The sequence below is a fragment of the Myiozetetes cayanensis genome, unplaced genomic scaffold, assembly GCF_022539395.1.
Source record: "Myiozetetes cayanensis isolate MyiCay16 unplaced genomic scaffold, myiCay2020 scf2-11, whole genome shotgun sequence".
NCBI classification, from domain to species: Eukaryota; Metazoa; Chordata; class Aves; order Passeriformes; family Tyrannidae; genus Myiozetetes; species Myiozetetes cayanensis.
In genome coordinates, this window is record NW_026087411.1 from 70,195,415 (window position 1) to 70,220,707 (window position 25,293).

General features: G+C 43.7%; 1 protein-coding gene across 1 annotated transcript in view; it reads right to left on the bottom strand.

Moving 5' to 3' along the window:
• Positions 1 to 1,363: 1,363 nt before the first annotated feature.
• SOBP (sine oculis binding protein homolog) overlaps positions 1,364 to 25,293 on the bottom strand; it is a 115,070-nt gene continuing 91,140 nt past the window's right edge. Inside the window, 2 exon segments of the mRNA XM_050316347.1 lie at positions 1,364 to 1,488; positions 16,220 to 18,225. Of these exon segments, the coding sequence (XP_050172304.1) occupies positions 16,273 to 18,225 (1,953 nt within the window). The 3' untranslated portion in view covers positions 1,364 to 1,488; positions 16,220 to 16,272.

Genomic DNA, 25,293 nt, shown 5'->3' on the forward strand with positions numbered 1-25,293 from the left:
TCCTGCAAACTCACTTCCCCACAGCAGCCTTATAGAAAAGGTGTACTCTGAACACTCAAGAGTGAACAATTGCTTTATTCGAGTTAGTAAACAGTTACACTGAATCACAAGGTGATCTGAAATATTTTTTTTTAGGATTTTTTTCTCTCTTTTTGATTTTTGTGGGGGTTTTATGGGTTGCTTTTTTTTTTTTTTTTAGTTTTTTTTTTTTGGCTTTTTTTTTTTTTTTTTTGTATTTGTTAGAATGGGATACTCCACGACTCTCTTACCAATTCAGTGCCAGTATAACATGCTCTAGTGTACTTTTGGACTCTTGGCTACAACTGTACAAGTGCACACAAGTAAATTCTACCCTGTTATCCTCCACCCACTGATTGAGGATCAAATTGCACATTTCTCTTAACCATGACAGGAGAAAGCAAACAGTGAAACAGAATCATGGGGGATCTTTCTCACTTTACCCTTGTTTTCATTGGTTTGTCCATACCATTCTAATTATCATGAAAGGGCTATGCATATGGAGAGATTGTCTCACTGCCTTCCTGGATCACTGAAAACCATCAGGGTTGAAATTTCATCCAAGTCTTTCGTGACGCCCAGCAAATATTCCCCTCAGATTATTTTACACCTTGAGGGAATTTTGGTCTTTAGTTCAACACTCTTGCTCTGTTCCCAAATGGGGCGCTATTTAGGGGAATTTAAAGAGAAAGCTGAGAAGAATAAACATTTACTGAGTTCTCTTGGCATTCAGTCTCTGAAAAACCACAGTATAAACTATTCATGCTGCTTCTTACATCTGTCAAATCAAAAATTAAAAGCCATAAAAGTGTAACACTGAAAATATGGCATTAGAAAGGATAAAGGTGGCCTTTGTAAAAATAACAAGGAAAGCATATTAGCCAATAAAATATTCTAACTCTTCATTTAAAAGTGCATCATGGGTAGGACAGAGATGACTCTGAAGTGTTGCTACTCCAGTATTACCCCTTTCCCCCATCAAAACTTGAATAGGTCCAAAACCATACAATGCAAATCACGATTCTTAGTGTAGCAGCAAAACCACAGCAGTTTTTCAAAGGAAAAAAAAATAAAAGAAAAAAAAATCCATATCATTGTCCAGTCTCAAATATCTGAACTTCGAAGTCAGTGAGGGAAAAGTACCTATGTTGGTCCGTGTGGTTTTTGAAATCCAGGTGAAAAATCCCCCCCAGCAAGAAACCAAGAGGAAAAAGCGTTCCAAGAGGAGAAGAGGGGATGGTCGCAGGAATGCTGAGCACACTGTGTGGGTCCATGATGTGCTGTCTTCTGGGTCAAAGGCACCCGTGGGACCGAGGCTTCCTCCTCGGGGCTTCATGACAGGAAGCTGCTTTCTTTGCTGGACTTTTAGCCAGAGGGGGTGGTGAGCGGACCAGCTGGTGTCATTCGGTGGAGTGACGTGGTTTGCTCTGCTCCCTTTCTCCATGCAAGGTACCCTGTCAGCAAGCGCTCCTGCAAAGCAGACAAGCAGAGGAGGTCAGGGCAAGTGGCAGGAGACTCGTTGCGGGCAGGCTGGGCACTGCCTGAGCTCACATCCCACAAAGCCTCACACTGGAGGGGCAGCCAGGCTGAGGAAGAAGCTTTACAGAGCTGCGATGTACTGCTCTCTTCACAGCACAGATGGGAAACTGGAGTCAGAGAAGGGGAAGCAATTGAATGAGGATCCCACAGCACCTGGGATGGGGATAGGACAGGGGATGTGCCAGGGCTCCCCAGACACACCCCACTTGCCTGGGCTGGTGTGTGGCTCCACAGGGCTGACTGGTCTCATGAGGAAACTGAGACAGTACCCAGAGACAGCTCCACTGTGGTGTAAATACTTATCTCCCGCTAACAGAATTAAATATGTAGGTACTATCTATGCTGTGCATGCAAACTGAAGATGCCTCTCTCAGACTTTCCCCAGATCCATAGTCCTATAAAGGAGAGGCGTATGCTCAGCACAGCAAAACAAGCTGCTATGAGTGAGGTAGGCTGTAGTATCCCACAACCTCCTCAGTCTTCCCTTGGGGTGATCTGCAACTTGTACCACCACCATAACAGCTACAGCACCAGGAAGTCACAACCAGCAGAGCATGGTGACTAGCACTGCCTAGCATGATAAACAGAATTGCCAAGATCTGGTATTTTCAGTGTTGAACACGTATATTTCTGTGGACCATATATGAGATGACAACAAAACCCTCCAGATCCTGCTAGAGCAGATTATAGGATTAGGGAGAGGATTTAACCTTCCAGTTGTTCCTTTTTTGTATCCTGGTCCTCATTTCCAGGTCCATTTCTCTCCTGTTATTTGACACGGGGTTCTAACTGCTTCTGTTTTCTTCTCTCATTTTTTTAGGGCACAAAATAGATTATTTCCATAGGACCAATTCAGGCAAACCCCTTCTGAAACCCACCAGTTCTTTAATTGGATGAACAGTAATGTAGTAAACACAGCTTTAATAATGTGAGGCCTTCAGAAAGCTGCAAGATATCTCCCCTAAAATAAGGCAAGCTTTGCCAGTGGTGAAGGGCAGGATCGCAAGAGTCTTTGGAATCACGTTCTTGAAAACCCAAATCACCTCATCAATTTAATGCAACTAATGACACCCAGGTGGTTATAAGCTCCTGATGCCTGGGAGCTACTGGGAGTTACATCATTGCCTTGTGTGCTTCTGCTTCCCTTGCCAGTTGACCGTGTAGGCTACCTGGCAGGGACTGTTATTTCTCCCTACACAGTGAGTTTTGGACTCTGCCTCCTTGGATGGGATCTGCTGTCCCCTATAGATTTAGACTGAAACTCTGAAGTATTTATCAGCCTTAATTTTGGTACTGGGGCACATTTTTCTTCCCAGTCTGCTCCACAGTCTCCCCTTCACAATCCCTCTCAACACTGTGCTTCTATCCCATTGCCAAACCTCCACTCTTCTCAAAGCAGAGACTGGAAGGCACACTGAACATGTTGACCAGCATAAACTGCCAGGGCATGGAGACCACTACATCTACGTTAAGGAGTAACATTTGCACTTACAGGCAATGTGCCCAGCAAGATGAGCCTCTTTGTGTGTACAGAGAGCTGTGAACAAGAACTAGACTGAGAATTGGGATGTATCCACCTACTAAGAACTCCCCATAAAGTACACAACTGCTTTCTGTTACTTCTTTGGCTTGAAATATAATGTAACAAGGGAAGCAGAGAAAATAAAACCTGTAATGTCCGTATGAAGCCTCATTTTGCATTTCAGGTACTTTGCCTGCTCCTCTCTTTCCATAATCGACAGAAACAAATTTCCACCCCTCACTAACCAGTCTCAAATGGCATGGCATAGCACCAGTAAGTGATTTGGGAGGGAGAGCATAAAGGAGTTCAGTGGTTCTTGATGCTTTCTGCCCGGAGAAGTCATCTATTTGTGTAAGTTCTGTTTGTTTTCCCCTACTGTAGATAGAGTCGCTGTAACAGCAGCGTGCAGACTGATGAGAAGAACCTTCCCTGTTGACTGGCTCATATGGCAGTAATTGCATTTGATGAATGCATCTTTGTAGTGATCAAGTGACAGAATAAAAATCCATATCAGGCATAGCATGCAAAGTTCTATAAAGAAATGAGAATGCACTAGTTATCACTGCTTCAGAGTTTGATGTCATGCGCCTCGTGCCAACACTAGTGTGGATGACCAGCACAATGAAGTCAGCTATTTATATCTCCCAAAAAAACCAAATTATTTTTTAGGAGAGCAACATATGCTCTTCACCCCAGCTGAACCTGCCTTCAACACACATCGAATATGGCTGGTCAGACAGAAAAATTGCATCAGCCACAAAAGAAGAATTTTCATCAGGTTAAAGCCAAGGAGTTGAGCTTATGTGAGTTGTGCTGAGGTGAGCATACTGGGTTTTTCTTGCTTTCCAAAACCAAGAAGGGCTGGGCTGATCCTGGGTAGAAAGCCCACAGAGAAGTCAGAGGGAGGCTGTAGTTCCAACCCATGAGGCAGCATGAAAAAGATGATGGAGACAGTAAGCAGGAAGGCTCATTTATGGTCTACTGTTAGTGCAGGGGAGAAAGAGAATAACTTAACTGAATGATGACCCAGCTCAAGCAGGTAACTTGAAGGTTCATCTATGAGGGCTCAGATAGTGATGCAGTTCTTCCCTGAAATAGCTGAGAACCGCACTGGTGCCCTCAGTGGCTGAGCAATCAGCAGCTGTGACACAGGCTGCACCCACACAGAGCTTCCTCTTTTCTTGATGCCCTGACACATGAGGATTTAAATCCTTGCTCAGAGCAACATAGAATTAGAGCATGGCAGGTCAGTTTGGCAGCTAAGGCAAAGCCTCCCCACAAGCGTCCCTGCTCCTGTTCTGCAGCTAGCCAGCTCTTTCCAGGTGCTGCTGCAGACCTGCAGCCCTTTGTCCTGTGCACCCCTGGGACTGCTGTGGTGGGAAGCTTGGCCCTGCTTGGTACAGCCAAGTGCTAGAAGTGCTCCTTGCTTCACTCGCCCTCCATGCGGAGGAGCTGGGGGGCTCAGCTGCAGGGGAATGTCCTTCTTCCTCTCCCTCACACCCAAGCGCTGATCCCTATGTGTCTGCTCCTGTCACTGCCCCAGGTGCCAAGCATTGCAGCATGCTCCTGCTGGAAGTGATGGGCACCAGAAATAGCTGCTTTTACATAGCATCCTCCCCAGTCATGTCCTGCCCCTCAGGGGGGCCAAGTCATTGACATGGCTTTGGACACATGCACGCACCCACACACACAGACAGAGTTTTTTCCACGCTTGGTTCTCCCTCATTCTACGCTCCATTGAACATTTCTGTCTCCAGATTCACATCTTATTGTTCAGGAAAAATTAGAGACTGGGTGGGAAAGGCTGAGGCAACTGTTGATGTGGACTGGCATGGCAGTTTCCATAATTTAGCACAGCACTTAATTCACCCAGACAATGAATGCTGATGTGCTAAAAGAGGCCTAGTTCATCTGGGACATGCATGGCTCTAGAGTAAAGGCACTGCAATTATTTTCTCAGGGAAACTGCGCTGAAGATAAACCACAAGAGTGCAGCTAAAGTCAGCATGGGAGCAAGCTCAGCCCTGGAAACACTCTGGGATCATCTGTTACTTGTAACAGTTCTCAACATATTTTATTTATTTATTTTTTAGCAACTCTTAAAGCAGTTCAAGCTTCTGCATTAAAACCTTCCCCTTTGAATACTGTGATTTATCTTTCCATGAGCTGACTGAAGGGATGCCACATTGCAAAAGTCAGGGGAGACCTTTAGTATGAACGGAAAAAGAAGCAGAGTCCTTATGTACCAACTCTTGATTTCAAAGGTGGTGATTTCCTTGTGCTCTGAACTTGTACGCTAAGAATCCTCAACTTTGGGTCAGCCATTACACTCAGGCTCTCCCATCTACTGAAACATGAGATGTAAACTGAGCAGACATTGTGACTTTAAGAGATGCACTGGGGAATAGCCCTGGGATTTGCTGTCCTTTTATGCCTAGGTAGAAGAAGTAGTAAGGACACCCCCAGCTCTATGACTGAATTGTTGTGGGGATCCACCATGTCTACAATCACATACAGTTGCCTTGTAGTCAGGGAAGGACCTTGAGGGAGAAAGATGAACTGGAAAGCAAAAGGTCTGTTGTATGCCGACTCCTGCTTTACTGCATCAGTTCCTAGAAAAGCTTTTGGGGAAATCTCACCAGTTTACATCTACATTCCACGCTTTGCTGGTACAGTTAGGACTGTCTCTCACTAAACTTATTCAATGTATGTCAAATTGAACCCTAAAACTAGCTGGTGAAGTCAGGAACAGTGATGCATGTCACCATGACCTTTTCATGTAGCAAGGAAATGGTGGAAATACAGTTCCAAGCTCTCCTTCATGCTCTTGCATGGGCCAAGGGAAAATCATCTCTCAAAAAGATGGACCAAAGCAATCATGACTGTGAAAGAGACTCTGAGAGTCACCAAGGAAATGTGGGGTCCGTGCTTCTGGATTTACGACAGCCAGGTCACTGAAGAGAAACAAGATAGAAGCAAGATAGAAATGAAGCCTTCTCTGCCTCTTTCAAAAAACTGTGACCATCATTCAAAACCCAGGTATCTAACAGCAGAGTCTACTCTTGACTGCTTTGTTCCAGCCCCAGGCTCTGTGGTATAAGGCATAGGGAAAAGGAGCATAAGGCAAAGGGAAAAGGAATCTCTTTCCTCCATTATACATTTCCATAAAGACAAAACAGGAGTACAGTCTAGGCCTTGGTAAGCATGCAGCTCTTCTTCATAACTAGTGGAAACAGAAATCTCTAAATTCAGCAGAGACCAGCCATATACTTGAGGAGAATGGCCTGGGTTGCTGTAAATCTTCCCTGTACCAGAAAGCAGCAACACAGCTTCACCATACCACTTGCTCTGCATAGTCCCAAGGGACATGGAACCTCCTCTCCCCTTCAGATTTGGATTGTCCTGAGCAGAACAGCTGCCAACAGGAGCCCATACCACAGCATTTTAAATTTCCACTTCCTCATGTTCCCATCACTTCCAAGGTTTTTGGGAAAGCAGATCAACGCTGAATCACTCTGCTTTCTCCTTTCCTCTCTTTGCGTTACAGGGTAGAAGTTCAGGAATTTTAACAGGAGAGGACCAGTGTCTTTGTTCTCCTTTCCACAGCCAGGGGTGCTCCAGAGCAGGCATTGTGTTCAGTGCTCTGAAACATATCTGGTAAGAGCCTCTATTTCCACCATCTTTGGAGGAAGGCAGAGGAGACCAGTCTTGGTAGGCTAAGATGAGAATTTGGGCTATTACTCAAATTCTAGCATTAGTATTGCTGTCTGGTTTTCCTGCTGTTGTCATCTTTCCTTTCCCTCTAAATAGTCTCTTCATAAAATTTTTTGCTATTTCAAGGAAGTTTCTCATGGTTTAACCTCTTGTAGAACAATTGCTCAGTGAGTTTATGAAAATCTCCTTCACTTTCAATATGACCTAAAGGCAAAACCAATGTCAACCATATCCTCCTGCCCAGTCTCATGGCACCATCTTTCTCCAGGCTTTTACTGACAGAAGGTCTCCCATTTATATTTTGGGGCATTTTGAGATAAGTACATGGATCATGCAAAGTGGAAAATTCCACCATGGTTCTGGATTTCTAATCTCTACATTAGAAGTGTACCCCATAGCAGACCACTACAGTGGCCCCCAGAGTTTGCCAGGGCCAGTCCTGATTTGCACTAGGATAATTGGGTATATCTGCACAACAACAAGGCAGAATGAGTGTGTTTGGCAGCCTGGTAACTAGTTTGGTTTGCCCCACTGATGTGCAGATGTGGCAGAATATGATTTTCCTCTGAAAAAAACCAAGGCAAATTTACAACAAATTTTCCTATTCTAAGCTCAGATGGAGCTGAAACTTTGCAATGATCTTTTAGCAAAAAAACCCACCCCAAATCAACAACAAAAAAACCCCACCTAAACCCAAGCCAAAAGAAAATAGAACCCCGAAAAACAAACAAGCAAACAAAACCCCCAACAACAAACAAAACCAAACAAAAACAAATACAAACAACCCAACCCCAAAACATAAAAGCTGAAACAGAAGGCAAACCAAATCCAGAGAGTTTCTACTCTCCTTTCCTGAAAACAGGCATCCCCTGTGATGTGATAACCCTTTTTTAAGCCTCCAATTTTGTCTGAATCAGAATATAAGCTTCAGCTTGAATTTCAGCAGCCTCCTGTGCACCCAAACACCTAGGCTTTTGGCTATTCTAAGGTGCTTCTCAATTTTCTTATTCAAGATGATCTCTCCAGTAAAACCAGTTAACTAGCCAGAAAAAGGCAGATTAACTCTTGGTAGTGGTATGGAGGATGGTGAGGGTGGGTGTCTTGCTGAGCCACAGCCCATACCTCCCTGTGAGAGTCCTCCCCCTCACCTGAGCCACGCTTGGGCCTGGTTTTTTAACCTAAAATGCTATTGTGGGTCACAAAATTATAAGAATTACAACAACAATAGTAACTATACTTTTTTTTCTTTTTTTTTTTTTTTTTTCCCACAATCAGCATTTGCAGATTTCAGCATCCCATATCAGGAAGCAATTAATATTTTCCCATTTTCCCATTAACAACCCCTCCATCCATAACCATCCAGGACTGAATGTCTGGCACCATCTCGATGGCGTTTCTCCCTGGTTTTCACAGCCCCCATCCTGATTCCTTTCAAGTCTGAGCACGAGCAGACACAGACTCATCTGAAGGCAAGGGGGCGTGCTCAGGTGGCCAAAATGTCATGTAGATTATACTGTGGGGAAAGGAAGAGGAAACCCCTCCTCCCCAGAATACATAGGGAGCAGGTGGGTTGAGACCTGACAGACCTCAATGCAGTGCTGGGCACCTTAGGGAATCCCCCTTATCACCAGCACTGCTTGATACTGAAAGACCTGCCATTGAACTCAGCCATTGCTTTGGATTTTCTCTATTTCCCACCTCAAGAAAATAGGAACTATATTTTTTACCACCAAGAAGAACATTTCAGCAATAATTGGTAAACTGCTTCAAATAAAACTGAATTGATCTTTTAATTGATCTGTGAAATTTAGGGTCAGAATTCAAATTTTCAGTGACTTCGTCTCATATCTTCTCTTTTCTCATCATGATCAAGCTTCTCTCTGTTGGAGAATTCCTGTGGGAAAGGGTTCTTTTTCTCCTCCTCTTGGAGACACAACTTAGAAGTGGCAGCATAAGTGGTTCAAGAAACCTTATAAATATTTGGAGCCTGAGCAGGCAACACAAAGTTTTACATTTAACCATGTGGGCTCCAAATAAATAGCTGAAAAGTGCTCTAACCATAGGTTTCAATATCAGTCGCCTGATGATGGGATGCAGATCTTTCCAGAGAGGTTGGAACTCCATAGATATTTCACTCAACACTACCCAACCCCTAAACCTCCTATTTTTTAATGTATTTTTGTTTTAATGTGCCCCTCCATGGAAGCTGATTACATTACACATCATGAGAGTCCAAAACTATGAGGGACTGGAAGATGGAGTGCAGCAGAGAGCATGGGTCTCCTCTCAGCAAACGCAGTCCAGCCTCTTTGCCTCTAGAAAATTAGTTATTTAAGGTTGGCTTGAATTTAAGGCAGCAATGTTTCAGAAACACTTGGAAAAGCAAGCCAGCTGCAGGGCGGATATCATTACAAACTGAGACACATGTTGTACAGGAATACCATTCTTTCCAAATGCCAAAGTTGTGTCTGGGGAAGTAAAGCCATGCAAAGGAGTTGGAGGCAGGACCTCAATCTGTAATGTTCCGAGGGCCTTCAGCTTGCATTAAAGGCACTGAACACTGAGTGTGCACAGTACTGAACAGGATCAAGCCCAGATATTTAATCAGCTGTAATTTTCATGGTAGAAGCAAACATTAAATAGTTGAGGGTTCTGCAAAATGTTAGAGGTTACTTTGATTCACGGCTCTCAGGAGATGATCACACGCTTCCAAACACAACCTCCGGTCTTGGGAGTGCAATGCAGCTCATTATCTAAATAATATAAATAAGGTCATGATTAGCAGGTCTCAGCCATGAGGCCTTGACTGATGAGGGCACCAAGGCACATGCTTAACTTGCCTGTTTTACTCTATGGGACCTATAAAAGATTCAGGAGAGACTCAGCAGGTAATCTGGAAACAAAAATTGCTTCAGAAAGGCTTGCTTGCCATCATCTGATTTCTTCCTGACTTCTTGCTCAAAGAATTTCACTTCTGCTTTGCTTCAATCTTCCACTGTTTTGTTTGGTTTGGTTTGGTTTTTTTTAACAAGAATTTAATTTTATCTTAAAATCTATGGCTCATTGCTTGAGTATGTCCAACTTTTTCACAACTACAGTCCTCAAAAGTGTTTTGTTCCTTTCTCTCCCACTTTCAGGCATTGCTCACAATACTGAGAAATACTTTATAAGCTTCCCACAGTTGTTCAGAGCTCATTGCTCTGCACTGAAGTTGGCCATGATGTTTCAGGGTCAAGCTTCACAAAGGCTGTGAGGTGCTTAGCTCCTTATCAGATTTCAGTGGCAATCAGACACATTCTGTCCAGCATCTTGGCCTCTGCACGTAAAAGCAATTGTTGTCTAGATGATGTTTTTACAAGAGTGTCTGTCTGTTTTACTATGGTCTTCGTTGCTGGGGACTCTGTATTTAATTATGAGTTGTGTTTTTTTCCCCACCATAAACTTTCCCTGGGCCACTGACTTCAGTAGCTAGATGGCAAAAGAACAGGCTAATGGGGGAGCTAGAGTCTCCCCATATGGCTGCTTCACAGTTAACATTTTTGAATACATCTAAATCTGCCTTGAACCGACTTAAACAAGAGGAGCATTAGACCTTATATGTATGAAAGTGCCTGATCGGTCTTTAAAGTCTGGCAAAGAATTATGAGTAACTCATTGTTTCAAATGAATGTGGGTTGTACCAGCTTACTGAATGGCATGGATTAGATGCTTAGTTCAGTTCAAATAATTTTAATTTCATGAGACAATTAAAACTAATCACAGCAAGTTAGCACCAAAATGATCTCTGAAGTCAGGGGTCTCAGGTCCTGGGAGTTGTCAGGTAGGCTACAGTCTCCAGGAGTCACAGGTTCTGCAGATTTCTGTGGGTCTGTTAATTGAGCTATAACCATTTTTGCTGTCTGAAGTTCTGGCCAGGTGTTTTCTTTGCAAACAGCCCTGCATGCTCATTACCTTTACAGATAAGACCAGGTGTAGTTATTTTCTAAATTGGGGTCAAAAAATCAGATTTCATATTTGAAACACATGCCCTAGGAGGTTTTATAGAAAAGCAGGAGGAGCCCATCAGAAATCAGTACTTGCTCCTTTGATTCAAAGAGTGTGCAGTGATCTATGGCAGTGTACCACGAGCCTGCTATTTACTGCCACTGAGACGGAAGTTAGCACTCCCACACCCCGGCAGCAAGATGTGGGAGCTGAAAGCTACACTGGAAGTGTGTCATTTTATACTTCACCATTTTGAGAATCTTTTTTTTTTTTCCTTTTTTTTCTTCCCCCCCTCGGGAAATCCTTTTTCTGATTTAGTGTATCTGAGAAGGTGCACAGGCAGTTTTGAAACATAAGATCACACTGCTAGAATCAGGCAGCTCTCAAAGGCAAAGCTTCAATTCCCAGCAAATGTGTTTAAGACTTTGTGGTGTTAGCAGTCTCTCCTCTCCCCCTTGGGATAAATGGAAAATTTCTGTAGGCTCATAAGATGCCAGGTGAAGGAAAACTTCTGAAGCAGAAGAGTAGGTGTTATGTGTATAAGTCCAATTACTCTGTTGATTTAGATTAGTTTAGCATCAGTGGAACCATATTCCGTTAAAATTAGCTAAAGCTCTGGCCCATAATACTGTGTCAATAAAGATGAGCAGCATGGAAATGTGTTTAAATATACAAAATCTGTTTTCAAGTATACCTTTAAGGTCAAATTCTGTCCTGTTCATAGCAAGCAGGGTAGGGTAAGATGTTGCTAGATGGATACAGTCACAGGGGAGAGATAAAGTCTCTTAGGGCAGAAAAAGAGGTTAATAGCTATGCCCCTTGTCTCAGGGATCCTGACCATAGCAGGAAATCTTGTGCTGGACCATTATGGGCAGAGGAGCTCACAGTGGGATATAGATTACCTCTGCTCTGAACTGCAGTGGTTCTGCATGCTGTATATTTTTACGACTACGATGCATGGACTAGACAGATGAAGGTTTGGCCTATAACTTGGCAGATGCTGACCCCAGGACATACAGGTTGGCTATGTAGGTGGCTACTATTTCCATTACTTCTGGAAGAAGTTCTGCTGACACAATCAGAGAAGTTCCTTCCTTTTCTTACCCCTCTGTCCCCAAAGTAGGATTAGCCACCATGCATACACATACATAGAAGCTAGTTGTGAGTTTAGCATGTGCCACTTAATTTTCTAATCCAGTTTATCATAACTATCACGTCAAATACGAGCAGATGTCAGTGTTTGTCTTTATTTGCTCAACATCAAAGCTGGAGGGTTAAAACTGATCCCACCAGGACATAAAGCACCTAGCAGGCAACACTAACACTGCTAATTTTATAAACTCACATAGCTCAAACTTGAAAAAATAACACTCAACAGAATATTCTCCCTAGCTTCATTCCTTTATCATAGTGGGACTTTGGCACCAAAACATCTTTTGCTAGTTCTTCAAATTGCATCAAGACAGAACAGCTTGACAGTCCACATCCTGATGGAGAGACTAAACTTTAACATCAAGGATTATGTTGTTGATTAGCACTTCTAATAATCAAGTAATTGGTACATGAAATAATCCAGAGTTTGTCAACTTGCCCAAAAAGGTCACGCTTGGATTCCTTTTTAGAGAGTCCATGTTGCTATTATATGAATTCAATCTGTCTGTCCAGAATTCTAGCATAAAAATATTTGGCTATTTTCCTTCTTGTCATACAGTTTGATGGGAAATAAAATCCAGGAAAAGTTGCACATTAGGGCAATATGTTCAGATTTTCCAGTTAGGGTAGGGGAGAGGCAAGAGAGAAAAAGACAACTTGCTGGACTTTTTTTCTCCCAGGTTGGTGTGGCCAGTGTAACAAATACAAACCTCCAAGGGTCCAAGCCAACACAATTATTGGTGCAGTTTCTGCCCTCCTCGTATTTTATCAGAGTTTCTATGAGGTTGTGAGTCTCTCTTGAGGGATCGCCCCCACATCAGGACAGCCCAAGGAGCAGGGTTTTACCGCTGTTCTTCCCCAGGCCTGGGCAGGAGGAACTAACCCATGGGCACAGCAGAGGTCAGGGCTGTGGTGCAAGAGGCTGCACCAATTTCTCCTCCCTCTGCTTGCCCCCTCTGTATAGACACAGACAGGTCTGAGTCCTGTGCAGTTTTAACAGGCAGGGAGGGAGGAAATCTAAGCAGCCCCTTTCCTCCTCCAGACTGGCTATGACCAGCAACAGTGAAAGGAGGGCTCTGCATGAAACCACAGAGTCCTCACCTCAAATCAGTCATCAGAACTGCATAAATCACTTGTGCGTGCTTGAGAGGCTCAAAACTGACCCACATTTCACTGTGGTACCCACTGGAATGAGATGGTGACCCTGCTGTTTATTTCTACAGAGTATTTGGGGTATCCTCTTTCCCCTGAAGCACATAAGGACCTGGTCTCACATCTCTTCTGCTTAGAGGCTACTTCTTTTCTTTTACTGGAGGAAGGAGCTGGCAAACACAGACTAACTAATAGACATCACCAGGCCATGCTCTGCTATTGCACAAACCCCAGAGGTACGGCAGACGCCTAGGCTGGGCTTTTTAACTCTCAGTGTCTATGGGGACATCTGTGTCTGTGCCAGTCACCCTAAGTTTCCTTCACAGCAGGGAGAAATAGGCACTCCTAGGGCACAGTTTGTCTGAGCTGTCTTAGTTGGTGACTTCAGGATGAGCTCAGCTGTCTCTTGAAGTGCCTGCTTCTCTAGGTTGATTTTAAAGAGAGTTTAGACAATTAGCTCAGCTGTGTCTTTGTTCCAGATGTCTATATGGGGTCAGATGAATCTTGCCTGGCAACCTGAAAACTTTTCTGTAAAACAACCCTCGCACTGAGACAAAGGAATATGCAAAACTCTCGGTGAATGGGAAAATGGTTATTCCTGAGGATAACCACAGTGGTACTTATTGACATGTAGAGAATACAAAGAGCTGAGGACAGTAACTGAGTGATAAAGCATCCTTCTTGTCTTTCCAATGCAGCTTGTTCAGTTTCCCCACTTTCTCTGTCAAATGCTATCTGTGAAGTGATGCCATGTATAATCACGTCAACAGGCAAAAATACATAACTCGGTGAAGCCAGAACTGTCTCTGAGGTTTTAAGCTCTGGCTCTGAATAACACTAAACTCCTCCTGGGACTGGGACCTCGTCAAAATGGCATTGCTGCAGTCTGGATGGTCCAGGCAAGCAGAAATAGATGCTAAGAATCAGCCTGTTTTGACTACAGCCTAAGCACATAAATGTGCAAGTGTCCTAGAACTGGCTTGAAACAGCTATGAGGAGGTTGAATAAGATGGGAAAGAAAGAGTTAATCATGGCTCTCCTAAAATTCTAAAGAAGGATAGAGCCAAACAGTGGCCTTCTCACCAGATCAAATCACTACTCCTAGATAGAAGCATGTGTACATTTATGAAGAGAATCTTTCAAGCTCCAGAGGTAACACTGAGGTTTGCAATAAAGATCTCACTGCTGAGGGACATTTAGTCCACCCATACCTCAGGGTATGGGGTAGGGGGATGCCCACTAGTAGGACCTAGGAATGTGTAATGATTTTAAATATTCATTTGACTACTGAGTTATTGTATACATTGGTTATGAGTCCAAGGATGTTAACTATAACTATGTCCTCTGTTCTTACTAACATATCATTTAAATGTGTCAGCATGTGCTGACAGCAAAGAATAATGGTTGTGTTTCACCGAAGAAAGTAAATAAATAGTTTGTGATCAAGGGAAGTAATGTTTCTGGCACTGCAACCAGCACCTGCAACCAGGAATGTGGTGTTAACAAGTAAAAAGGGAGTCCTGACTATACTATATATTTTGATGGTGCAAGTAGTCTGCACTGATGGAGCAGGGAGACACTGCAGTGGCCCAGATTCCACTGCATGCTGCTGCTGTCTATGGCTATAGGCGCCAAACACCACTGCAGTCACCATTTGTGCTACCAGGGACAGGGATTTACTGGAGGCTGCAGAATATTTCATGGATTGTAATGAAATCTGGCATGTCACCAAGCCACATCCGGCAAGCCATCAGTATTTTAGTGCTGAACAGATTTCTTGCAACACCCACCATTTCCCTGTTTCCTGAAAGAAGCTCTCTGTGCTTGTGAATCTAAACAAATGCAATTACATTATGCTGACAAAGAATACATTCAGTGCAGGTAGCTCAGTGTGCAGCTGCAGGGGAGCTGCAGGGTGAGCTCTGGAGGTCAGGAGCCCAAGCCCCAGGCAAGAGGCCATGAATTGCCGACCCTTTGTGTAACAAAGATGTGAGGCCCAGTCAGGGACTGGACAATCAGAGACACTACAGGAGCCAATGACCCCCCAACTCTCCAGCATAATTTAGACTGTAAAGGGTTTAAAGCCCAGAGGTTCCTTTGTTCTGGGTCCCTCCTCAAAAGTACCCAGCTTGAGCTGTTATTTTGTTATTTAGAAATTGCACCATGACTAAATTATTTTAAAGATCCGGATATCTGAGACTCTGTTATGGGAAACGTGGGGTCGAGCCAGTAAGGAAACCTGGTCTAACTGTGTGAGTGCAGGTTGTGCAGCTGCCAAGAGACTTTAATCCCATCTCAGGTGGTGTGAGAGTGACTGCAGGAGTGACTCCTGGATGGTCAGACAGGGACATTTCCTTAACAGTTTCTTGTTCTCAGCTTTGAAACATCAGGTGTATATTAAAATATCTCTGCCTTGCTTTGCAGCCCTACCAGGAATCACATACACATACCAGATGTGTTGGGGGAAACCTCAGCTGCTTTTCTAAGGTGGGAGACTTGCACCCAAGGCAGATACCTGAGGTAGGGGAGTAAAGTCCCATGACAGAGGTTTCCCTGTGATAACCTACAGCAGGCAGGTCCCAAACAGCAGGCAGTCCCTAAGCACCAATACATGAGGAAGGCAAGCACAGGGAGAGGGGCTTGATTGCTGTTCAGAGAGGACAGCCCAGCAGAAAGCCAGGGTGCAGTCTGGCAGCAGACCAAAGTAAGATGGTTGGAGATGACCATTTGTTAAGTCCATTGGATCTGAGCTAGCGGGAAGCAGCTGCGTTGTCCTGCTCTATGCTATGCTGCAGGGCAATTTCAATCATCATCATGAAGGCTTGAGTTACTGTGTAACTCAGCTGGAATAAGTAAGCAGATTAATGGCCCAGACCTAAACCATATTCTAGGCAGAAAACCACTCACTTTGACATACACAGCACAATAACTTCACAGCCAGCATCATCATGAAATGTTCTGTGAGCAAAAGTGTAATGAGGCTACTGATGGATGGAGAACTGACAAGTACAGATGCAATACAACACAAAGAACAATATTAAGACACAAAACCCGATAGTTTTCTGAAAGTGCTGATAAATTAGAATTTGTATCTTTTTGTTTCATAACAGCCACACCCACACGGGTTTGACCTCATACCTGAAAATACTCAGTTCTATTCACACAGAAGGCAGTAGTGATCACACAAACCTTTACTTATTCTGATTTCGAATTCGGAGACACCTCCTTTTCAATGGTGGCTCCAGATCCTCTGGCCCTGTGCTGAGTATTGGTGTTGAGATAATGCACGGTGCAATAGCAGTCTTTTCTGCTGGTTTTGGCACAGGCTGGATCACACAACCTGTCTTGGGCAGCATCCGCAAAGCATATGCATGGTCCTCATCTGCTGGATTGTTAAGGTTCGGGTCCTGTTTGTCTCCCCCGGCAAGGGGCTCTTCCCCAGTCTTCTTGCCAGCGTCTCCCTCGAGGAGGCAGTTTGATGCACAGTTGTTCTCCTTAACAGACTCCAGCTCGCTCACCACCAGCTCCTCTGGAGGCTGGGGCTTTTTTGGCTCCTGGGGCAGCTCCAGGTTCTTGGAACCCTCTGTGCTCTTTGTGCCATTCACAATGACGTTGCACACCGCTGCACCAGCTTCCAGTCCCGGCGTGCCAGAGGCCAAGGAGACGGGACAGCAGTGAGCTCCGTCACTGCACGGTAATGTTTTTGAGTCAACTGGGCTGCAGTTGTCCCTGCAGTCACTGCAGTTCCTTTTGTCTGAGCTACCAAAAGCCAAATTTACAACACTGTTAGGTTCACGTTCAACTTTCACTTGGGCGTGTAAAGCCCTGTGGATAACGTTGTGCAGCCTAGACCGGTGGCCTACTGTTAGGTCTATCACACCGTCCTGTGGACCCTGCAGCACACTGGGGAAACCAAACTTACTGTTCACTGGACTACTAGGTCTGACAGTCAAGTCAACAACTTCATTTTTACTGTGCTCCTGAAGCACTTGAGCTTGATTAAGGGACTGGCCTGAGCAGCTCGGCGATGAGTCAGAGGATTTAGACGATCCTTGCTTTGACTCTCGAGGAGATGAAGAGCTATTGGCTGGCTTTGCCCCAGGCGTCTCGCTGGAGGTACTCGGAATGAAGCTTTCACCATTGCTGGAGAAGCCATTGGGGGGTTTGGAGTCATTGATGTGAGGGATGGGGATGGGAATGGGGATGGGAACGGGCAAAGGGACAATGACAGGATATGGCACTAGTAGAGTTGGGGGTGGCACCAGCGGGGCAAGGGATGGCAATCCAAAGTTCATCATCTGTGGCATAGGCATAGGACCATTTGGCATCATGCTGACAGGGGGAAAGGGAAGACTGGGCAAAGGAGCTCCAGGAGGGGGAGGCGGCAACAAGCCAGGAGGATTCCCAGGCATGGTAGGTGTTGTGGGAGGATGGATATGGGGGGAGAGCATTGGCCTGTGCATGGGGCTAGAAGTGGGACCCATATTTCTGGGACCACCTGGTGGGGGACCAATTCCAGGAATCATTGGATTTGACAGAGGGCTGTTAGGATTTGAGGCATGGTGAGGTGGCCCACGAATAAACGGTGGACGGATTTGCTGCATAATTTGCTGTTCCATGAATATGGGCAGAGGAACTGGCCCGCGGTTTGTCATCACCATCGGAGGACTGCGAGGTGGGACACCAATTGGAGGCACAATGCTGGCAGGTGGCTGGACAGAAACTGGTGGAATATTTGGATTCTCACTGATGGGAATAGGTTTGGGAACTGGTGTAGGGATTTTAGTGACAGAGCAGTTGGCAGTGTCAGACGGAGAGGCAGTGGTAGATGCTGATGGTCCAGGACCTTGAATTTGGCCAGCTGCAGACACTGGGGATGGGGCTTTTCTCCGAGCATCTGCTAGTGGTATATTCCAAGAATCTGGAGTCAGCAGCTGCACCCCAGTGCCTTCTGCTTTATTTTCGACTGGAGGATGTAATGTGCTGCACAGTCCAGCTGGAAGATTGGCCTGTGTCTCTTTGTAGAAAATGTCCATTTTGTACTGATTGAGACATTTTGCACTGCAGAACTGAAGCCTTCTTTCCCCGTCCCCAAAATCCAGATACTCTTTTGTGTGTCTTATGTGCTTACACCAGTCACATACCTACAACACAGTAATAAAATCAAATCAGGTAAGAAAAGCAATCTTCTCTCCATAGCATTATTTAAAAAGTAATTTTCCAGTTATTAAATACATTATTTTTCTAACAGGAAAAAAAGTTACATTTGAGAAAACTGCACTTCTTTTTATTTTTTCTCCAACATATTGGTGAACTGAATGCCACTCCCTTTTCTGGCTCACATGATCTCAGTTCTACCTTATACAATGCATTATGTATCTCACAGAGAAGAATCCTCAGTTGGTATAAACTGTTATAATATGCATATGTAAGTATGCAAAATCCGTATGAGTATGGCTGTGATTACTCCTCAGTGGTAAACTATGCACGCCTGTGCCATCTGAGATGCCATATTATACAAGGAGTGTGATAACTGGAAAAGGACTCAGAAAATTGCTGGAAATTAATGCAAAACAGCTCTGCTAAAATGCAGGACACAGTAACATACAGCATTCTATTCAGGGTATCAAATAATAACTTGGAAAGAGTGTGATATTTTGAAACGGCATCACGAAGCGAAAAGCATCATTTGTTCTTTGCCCTTTGTTCCAAGGGGAAAGTTGGAAAAAATCAGGATATTTGTGTAAGGTTCAAATAGTCCCAATTTGTGATGTTTCAGCAAGCTGGAATTATTTTCTGAGCTGTTTGCCCACTCTTGTGTACAAGTCACTTTGAGTAAAACTTCTTGGCAAGCAAGGACCTGTTTAGCAACTTTTCAAATACTACAGCAAAAAGTTTGCACTGCAGGCTCATTTTTGTTTTGTTTCTCTGCTTTTCATTTAATCCTCTTCTGTATTACTATCGGTGTGGTGGAGGCATAGCCAATTTTTTTTTAAATAAGGCTGCAGAACTAATTAAGCTGTGAAAGGTTTTCCCAGTTGTAAGCCACTAGACACCAAAGTTCAAAAAATAGTCATCTAGGCTTCAGAATCCATTACTTCAGAGAAATTATTGTGATTTCATTAACACATTAATTTTGCAACACCAACAGCTCTCACAGATGGTGAAGACATGATCTACAATTCAAATATGACTCTTGTTTGCACAAATGCCTTTCCTTCATATGGCATTTTAAACAAGAATTAATATGAGTAATCTTGCCATAGCTATAAACAGATAAACAGATGTCAGATTTTGCAGTGCCTCACTTTTTTGACAGAATTTTACACACACAAAAACCCCCCATTTTTGTCATTTACATTAGTTCTCAAAATACTCCACTGACAGAGACTTTTGGTGCTTTTTATCAGCGTGTTGAGCCTATGACCATGTCAGAATACATCCTGGTATTATTTGTTCTGCATTTTACAAATAGCTCATATTAGCATGTTTTGAAATGACTATATCTTTTGCACAAAGAAAAAAAAAAACAAAAACAAAAAACCCCAAAGAAGACTATGATTGTGAAAAGACTGCATTAAAAGGATAATTAATTTTAATAACTATTGGCCATATAAACAATTCAAAACAACATATGTTGGGCATCTGATTACTCATCTCATTTAACTCTCAGCTTTCCTTTAATATAAACAGTGGTGACACTCTTGAGTTTTCAGTAATATATCTTTAATATATATATACACATACGCACTATATGCTATGGGTATTAGGCCATTTAACTCCTTGGCCTTTTGGTTCTCCAATCAGGTTGCTGCTTGATTCCCTCCTGCCTTCCCCCTGGCTCTTCACACACTCACATACACACTCTCTCTCTTTTTTATCCCAACCTTTAAATCAAACTAAATAATCAATTTAGTAGCAATCAAGAAGTAGCAACTATTAAGTCATCACTGAAATTTATGAATGCAGGGCAGGCACAGATTTTTAGCTTGGGCACACAAACACTGTGCCCTGTGAGATAAAGCACAGGGGCTACTGGTGCTGCTCAATACATGTGGCATTAGGAAGGGTGTATTTCCACCATGATGTCCCATGCAAGGAAGAAAATTTCCCAGTACATTACAAACAAGTCCAGCCCTGCATTGAGGGCACAGTGATGATGTTGCACCCTCAAATATGTGGACAAAAAGGCTGTCAAATGCACTGAAGTGTGGAGACAAATGCCTACGCTGCCACAGTGCACACATCCCCCTAGGTGTGGGGTAGGTGGGAAAATAGAAGTGCATCAAGCAGGGCAAAGAGGGGCATCCCCACTTCCAATAGCTTCTGGATTTTACCGGGCATCATCTCCCTCTCTGCTCTCCACAGGAAGGTTCAGTGACCATCACAGACAGCACCAAAGCTGAGCAACCACTCACTGCAAACAGTGCAAACACACAGCAGTGAGCACTGAACCATCCTGGGCACTTGGCATGGGTATGCATTTTGCCACCCACCTGGCAAGTCAGCACACGTGATGGAAACATCTTCTAATCGACCTCCTGAAATTTTCTGGCTTGCCTTTGTTTTCCAAGCAGACAGAAGGGGAATTTGTGAGTCTACACCATGTGTTAATAAGGTTTGGAATCAGAATGTACTCCACCACCCTCCGCTTGTGGCTTGCAGGGTATGCTCTTGCCCCAGGGCCTGGCAAAGAGGCAGGGGGTCTCCACATGTACCCTAGGAGTTGCACAAAGAAGTATCAGGAGCTCCCAGACAGCTCCTGAGGCAGGCTGGTGCAGTTTGAAGCCCACGCTGGCCCATCACTGTCTGTTTGCAGGGGAAAGACAAGGAGGAAACTGGCCTCAGGGATGCCTGCAGTAAGGGATGGAGCAGGACTTCAGATGCAGCTGCAGTGAAGACTTGCCTTTTCTTTGGGCCAAGGAAGCAAGCCACCTTGTAAGCCCACTGCCAAAGAAGCAACTGAGAAATATAAGAGAATAAACCCAGCCTCCTTATCCTTCTAGGAAGAGCCCCCTCAATGTCTTTAATTAAATGGACTGAAACAGAAATACAGCCCCCCGAAAACTGTGGAATATTTTCTAATAATTTACTTTCATTAGCTATCATTTGAAAAATTCACTGAAACACTTCACTGTATTATTGCTGTATTGATTTGTTTATCTCCAGTGGGCTCCTGTATCTCTCCTGGCTAGACAAATATTTTCTCTTCCTCAGTAAAATATTTAGAAATCCCACTTAGAAATTCTCCACTGATTTCTCATGTTTTCAATAATTCACTGAGGAATAAGAAACTCTGAAGTCCGCCTGCCTCACTCATATATTGATCAGAGAACCTTCTGTATATTTTACCACTAGATAAAATTAATTAAAGCCACAGAAATTAAAGGCAGCAAATCTGTTCCTCTGAATATCCTGGAGAGACCAAATATCCAATAACTATCTCATTGATTTCATGCAACATCTCAGACTGTTGATGCTAATGTCAGTGAGTAATGTCTATCCACTATGTGCATGCATTTCATTATTTTCTCTTTCTTTCTTTCTTTCTTTCTTTCTTTTTCTTTCTTTCTTTCTTTCTTTCTTTCTTTCTTTCTTTCTTTCTTTCTTTCTTTCTTTCTTTCTTTCTTTCTTTCTTTCTTTCTTTCCTTCTTTCTTTCTTTTTCTTTCTTTCTTTCTTTCTTTTTCTTTCTTTCTTTCTTTCTTTCTTTCTTTCTTTCTTTCTTTCTTTCTTTCTTTCTTTCTTTCTTTCTTTCTCCCTTTCTTTCTCTCTCTCTCTTTCTTTCTCTCTCTCTCTTTCTTTCTTTTCTTTCTACATAAGCAATCAGTCTATGCTGCTTAGTTAAGATAAAAGGATAAAAAGTGCATATCATATGCAGGTAATATGACGTCTCATAATACCATACTAAAAGGCAGAAAAACAGTCCCCACAATGAAGAGGAAATTACTGGAGGAGAAAAAAATGTCACTTAAGAATTAATGAATCAAGTCTGTCTTGCAGAATTGATCATTTAAGATGAGGTCAATTAATTTATGATACAAATGGCTATATCACTAGAGGTAATAAAACGGAGCAATATCATTCATTTTATATCTAACTAATGACATGCTCAGAGTAATTACAGACTTCTTCTAAAAGCCTACACTGATTAGTTCAGATGTGATAGGTGAAACATATATATCTTTCCGTTCAATAAAATAACATTTTCTTATCTGTAAAACACACAGCTGATGTCTTATTTTTTTAAGTACTTGCATTCCAGATAAAACATCACTGTTCCTCTCAATCAGCTCAGAATCTCTCTGTTCATGTATTCCTTCTGTTTCCCTTTTCCTGCCTCATCTTGTCCCTTCACTGTACAACCAAGAGAAGAGCTAAACTGTTTCAGTGCTTATTAATGCTGCACATTGAATTTGGTAGTACTTACACATGGGAGCAGCTCCCTGGTTTTCAGTGGGATTAGTCACAAGCATTAATGCTGTAAGATTGTGCTTGAAGGATCTGACCCAGCACCAGTGGAAAACAATTAAGAGACTCCTCTTTAATGCAATCCATCGTCTTTGGGTTTGTTGCTTAACGCTGGCCCCTGCTCACCCTGGAGTCAGTGGGAGCTTTGTCCCTGACCTCAACAGCAGCAGAGGCACAGCCAGGGATTTTGGAAGGAACTGAGGCAGAAATACCCATGAAGAAAATAGATGCCACTCGGCTGAGTTTCAGACATTTCCTAACAAACGTAGGCAAAGCCAATATTTTGTACATTTCTACCCAACAGGAGGTTGAACCAGTAGTGGTGTGACTGACAAGGAGCGTGAACGTTACCAAGATAAAGGGTCAAAACTTGCGAGGTGCTAACAGATCCCCTACGCACCTTCATCTCCCTTGGAAAACACTTCTAGGACCGCTCTTGGGCAAGTACACTTCACACCATGAATGCCAGAACACGAACCCTGAATGACAGAAAGATCAGTAATAAGATAACAGCCTATCTCATTCAGCTGTAACGCAACAACCCTCGAGAAGATTAAATTTACCTAACTGGGGCACGTCCAAGGCTAAACAACAGAATGAACATTTCCTTCAGTACATTTAATGTATTTATATTTTAGTGGCAAGTTGCCAGCGTGCTACTTATAAGCTGAATGACTTGGTATCATTTATCCACTTTCCTGGGAAACACGCAGCAATCTACACCAGGAGACAACTCAGAAGACACCGCATCAGCAGAAACACGATTCATGCCAGATGCGAGAACACCGAGGAAACCAGGACTGAGGGATCCTGTAATGCTCCAATTTCTCTAATATGAAGAGGTGGAATAAAGCTGTTCCTGTTGGCATCCATATCTTTATTTTGATAGAAGTGTCCAAAGTGGAGTCCAGATGTGGCTATGAGGCTGCCCCGTGGCACAACACAGGATTCTGCTGTGCTAAAAAGGGCCACACTTGGGCTTTAGGCACAGGGCAATTAATACTTTAATCAATCAGCTATCAAATGCAGGCACGAAGTTCATACATTAGTGCAGTCTACCACTGACCTCTGAAGGATAATCTAGTATCAGACACTACTTCATTCAGAAATACATTTGGTAAAACCTGTTTGTAGAGGTATTTACATCAGCCCAAGAGAAACCAACACGCAAACACCCACCGCTGCTGCAGTGAAAATGAGCCTGTGCCTTATATTCAATGCTTTGGACTACTATCAACCCCTCAGTAAAGCTTAGCAAGAGGACGGAAAGGGGTCACTAGGGCAAAGACATGCCATATTCAACTTCTTCAGAATCAGAGGGTGACTGATGAAACTCCTCTTCTTGCTCAGAAGGACCATTGCAGGACACCTTGCACAAGGGAGGGCTGCATCTTGAAGACCAGGCTCTTACTGAAGATGCTGAAACGTGGGACTGAAGATTATAAAAGCCTCACATAAAATCCATCTTTGCTGACTAGTTCCTACTTCCTTTTCCCACTGTGGTATCCAACTGCTGTCTCTTTATATACACTCAGGCATATGTTCTGACTTCACAAATACTACTGCACATTTCCTATATCCCATTCTGGCCCTGGTTGCTTATCCTTTTAGCCTAGACTGGGTCCTGGAATGGTCTGGGAAGTTTCCAACCTTGCCACTCTGCCAGGATGTGCAAGGCATGGAAGTAGAGGCTCCCACGCCATCCCAAAAGCCATAAGATGAGGAGAATATGCCCCTCCCTCTGCATACCCTCCTGCCATGCAACCAAGTGAGAACCCGACACACCAGCCATATGTTTTTCAGCAAGGGCTCAAGTTTTTTGAAGCCTGCCAAACATTGGACACAGCAACGATTTAGAAATTAGGAAGTGGCTTGAAGCACACATACAGAGGTTTCTAGTATACAGCCAAATGAGTCACAACTAGTCTTCTAACACACAGCTCAGTCAGACCCTTTCCAGAACACCCAGATGCCACCCAGCATGAGCACCAAGGCACCTTGCCACCTGGGCCCCCTCACAAGGCTGTGAGCCCTCCTGGCAGAACACTAGGGAGAAATTCAGTCTATAAGCAGGAAAGAAACCTAGATCTCTGTGTCCTGAGGAACTATGTCCCTAACTGTCTCTAATAGGCAAAGGCATGTGAAATGTCTCTCAGCTGTCCTCGCCAGCTCCCCAAGTTTATTGGGCAGTGTGGCTACCTGCTCCCTCTCTTCTCCATTTATCCATCAACAAGGCTTTTCTTCAGAGCGGATCATGTAAAAGGTAATCCCACTCATAGATCCCATCTGCAGTGCTAATCCTGCAAATGTCTCTGTTTCTACAGACCATTGCCTGATTGAGCACAGAGAAACTTTAGGGCAAGGACTGAACCTCAAGTTTTAATTTACTGTTAATTTACTCAACACTTGTGAGCACAGAAAAGCTATGTCCCCAGTGGGGCTCTTGGTCAGACTGATCCTTCCTACAAACATCAGTTTGGAGGTCTGTACTAACTCCTCACGTCCTATTCTGCTCACCCTCTGAGGAAATGCCCCTCAGGAGTCAAAGCTCCCACTGGCCTGGGAGGGTGCTGCTCAGTTCTTATCACAGACTCACACACTTGTTTGACATAAAGATTGTTCCAAGGCATTGAATTTCCCTTCTAGCATTTCTCAGCTCAGTAAAAGGACGAATGTTAAGAAGTGCTGTAAGGCAGGAACACTGCAGGTGTGCAGGTGAAACACTGCAGATCTGCAAAAGGGC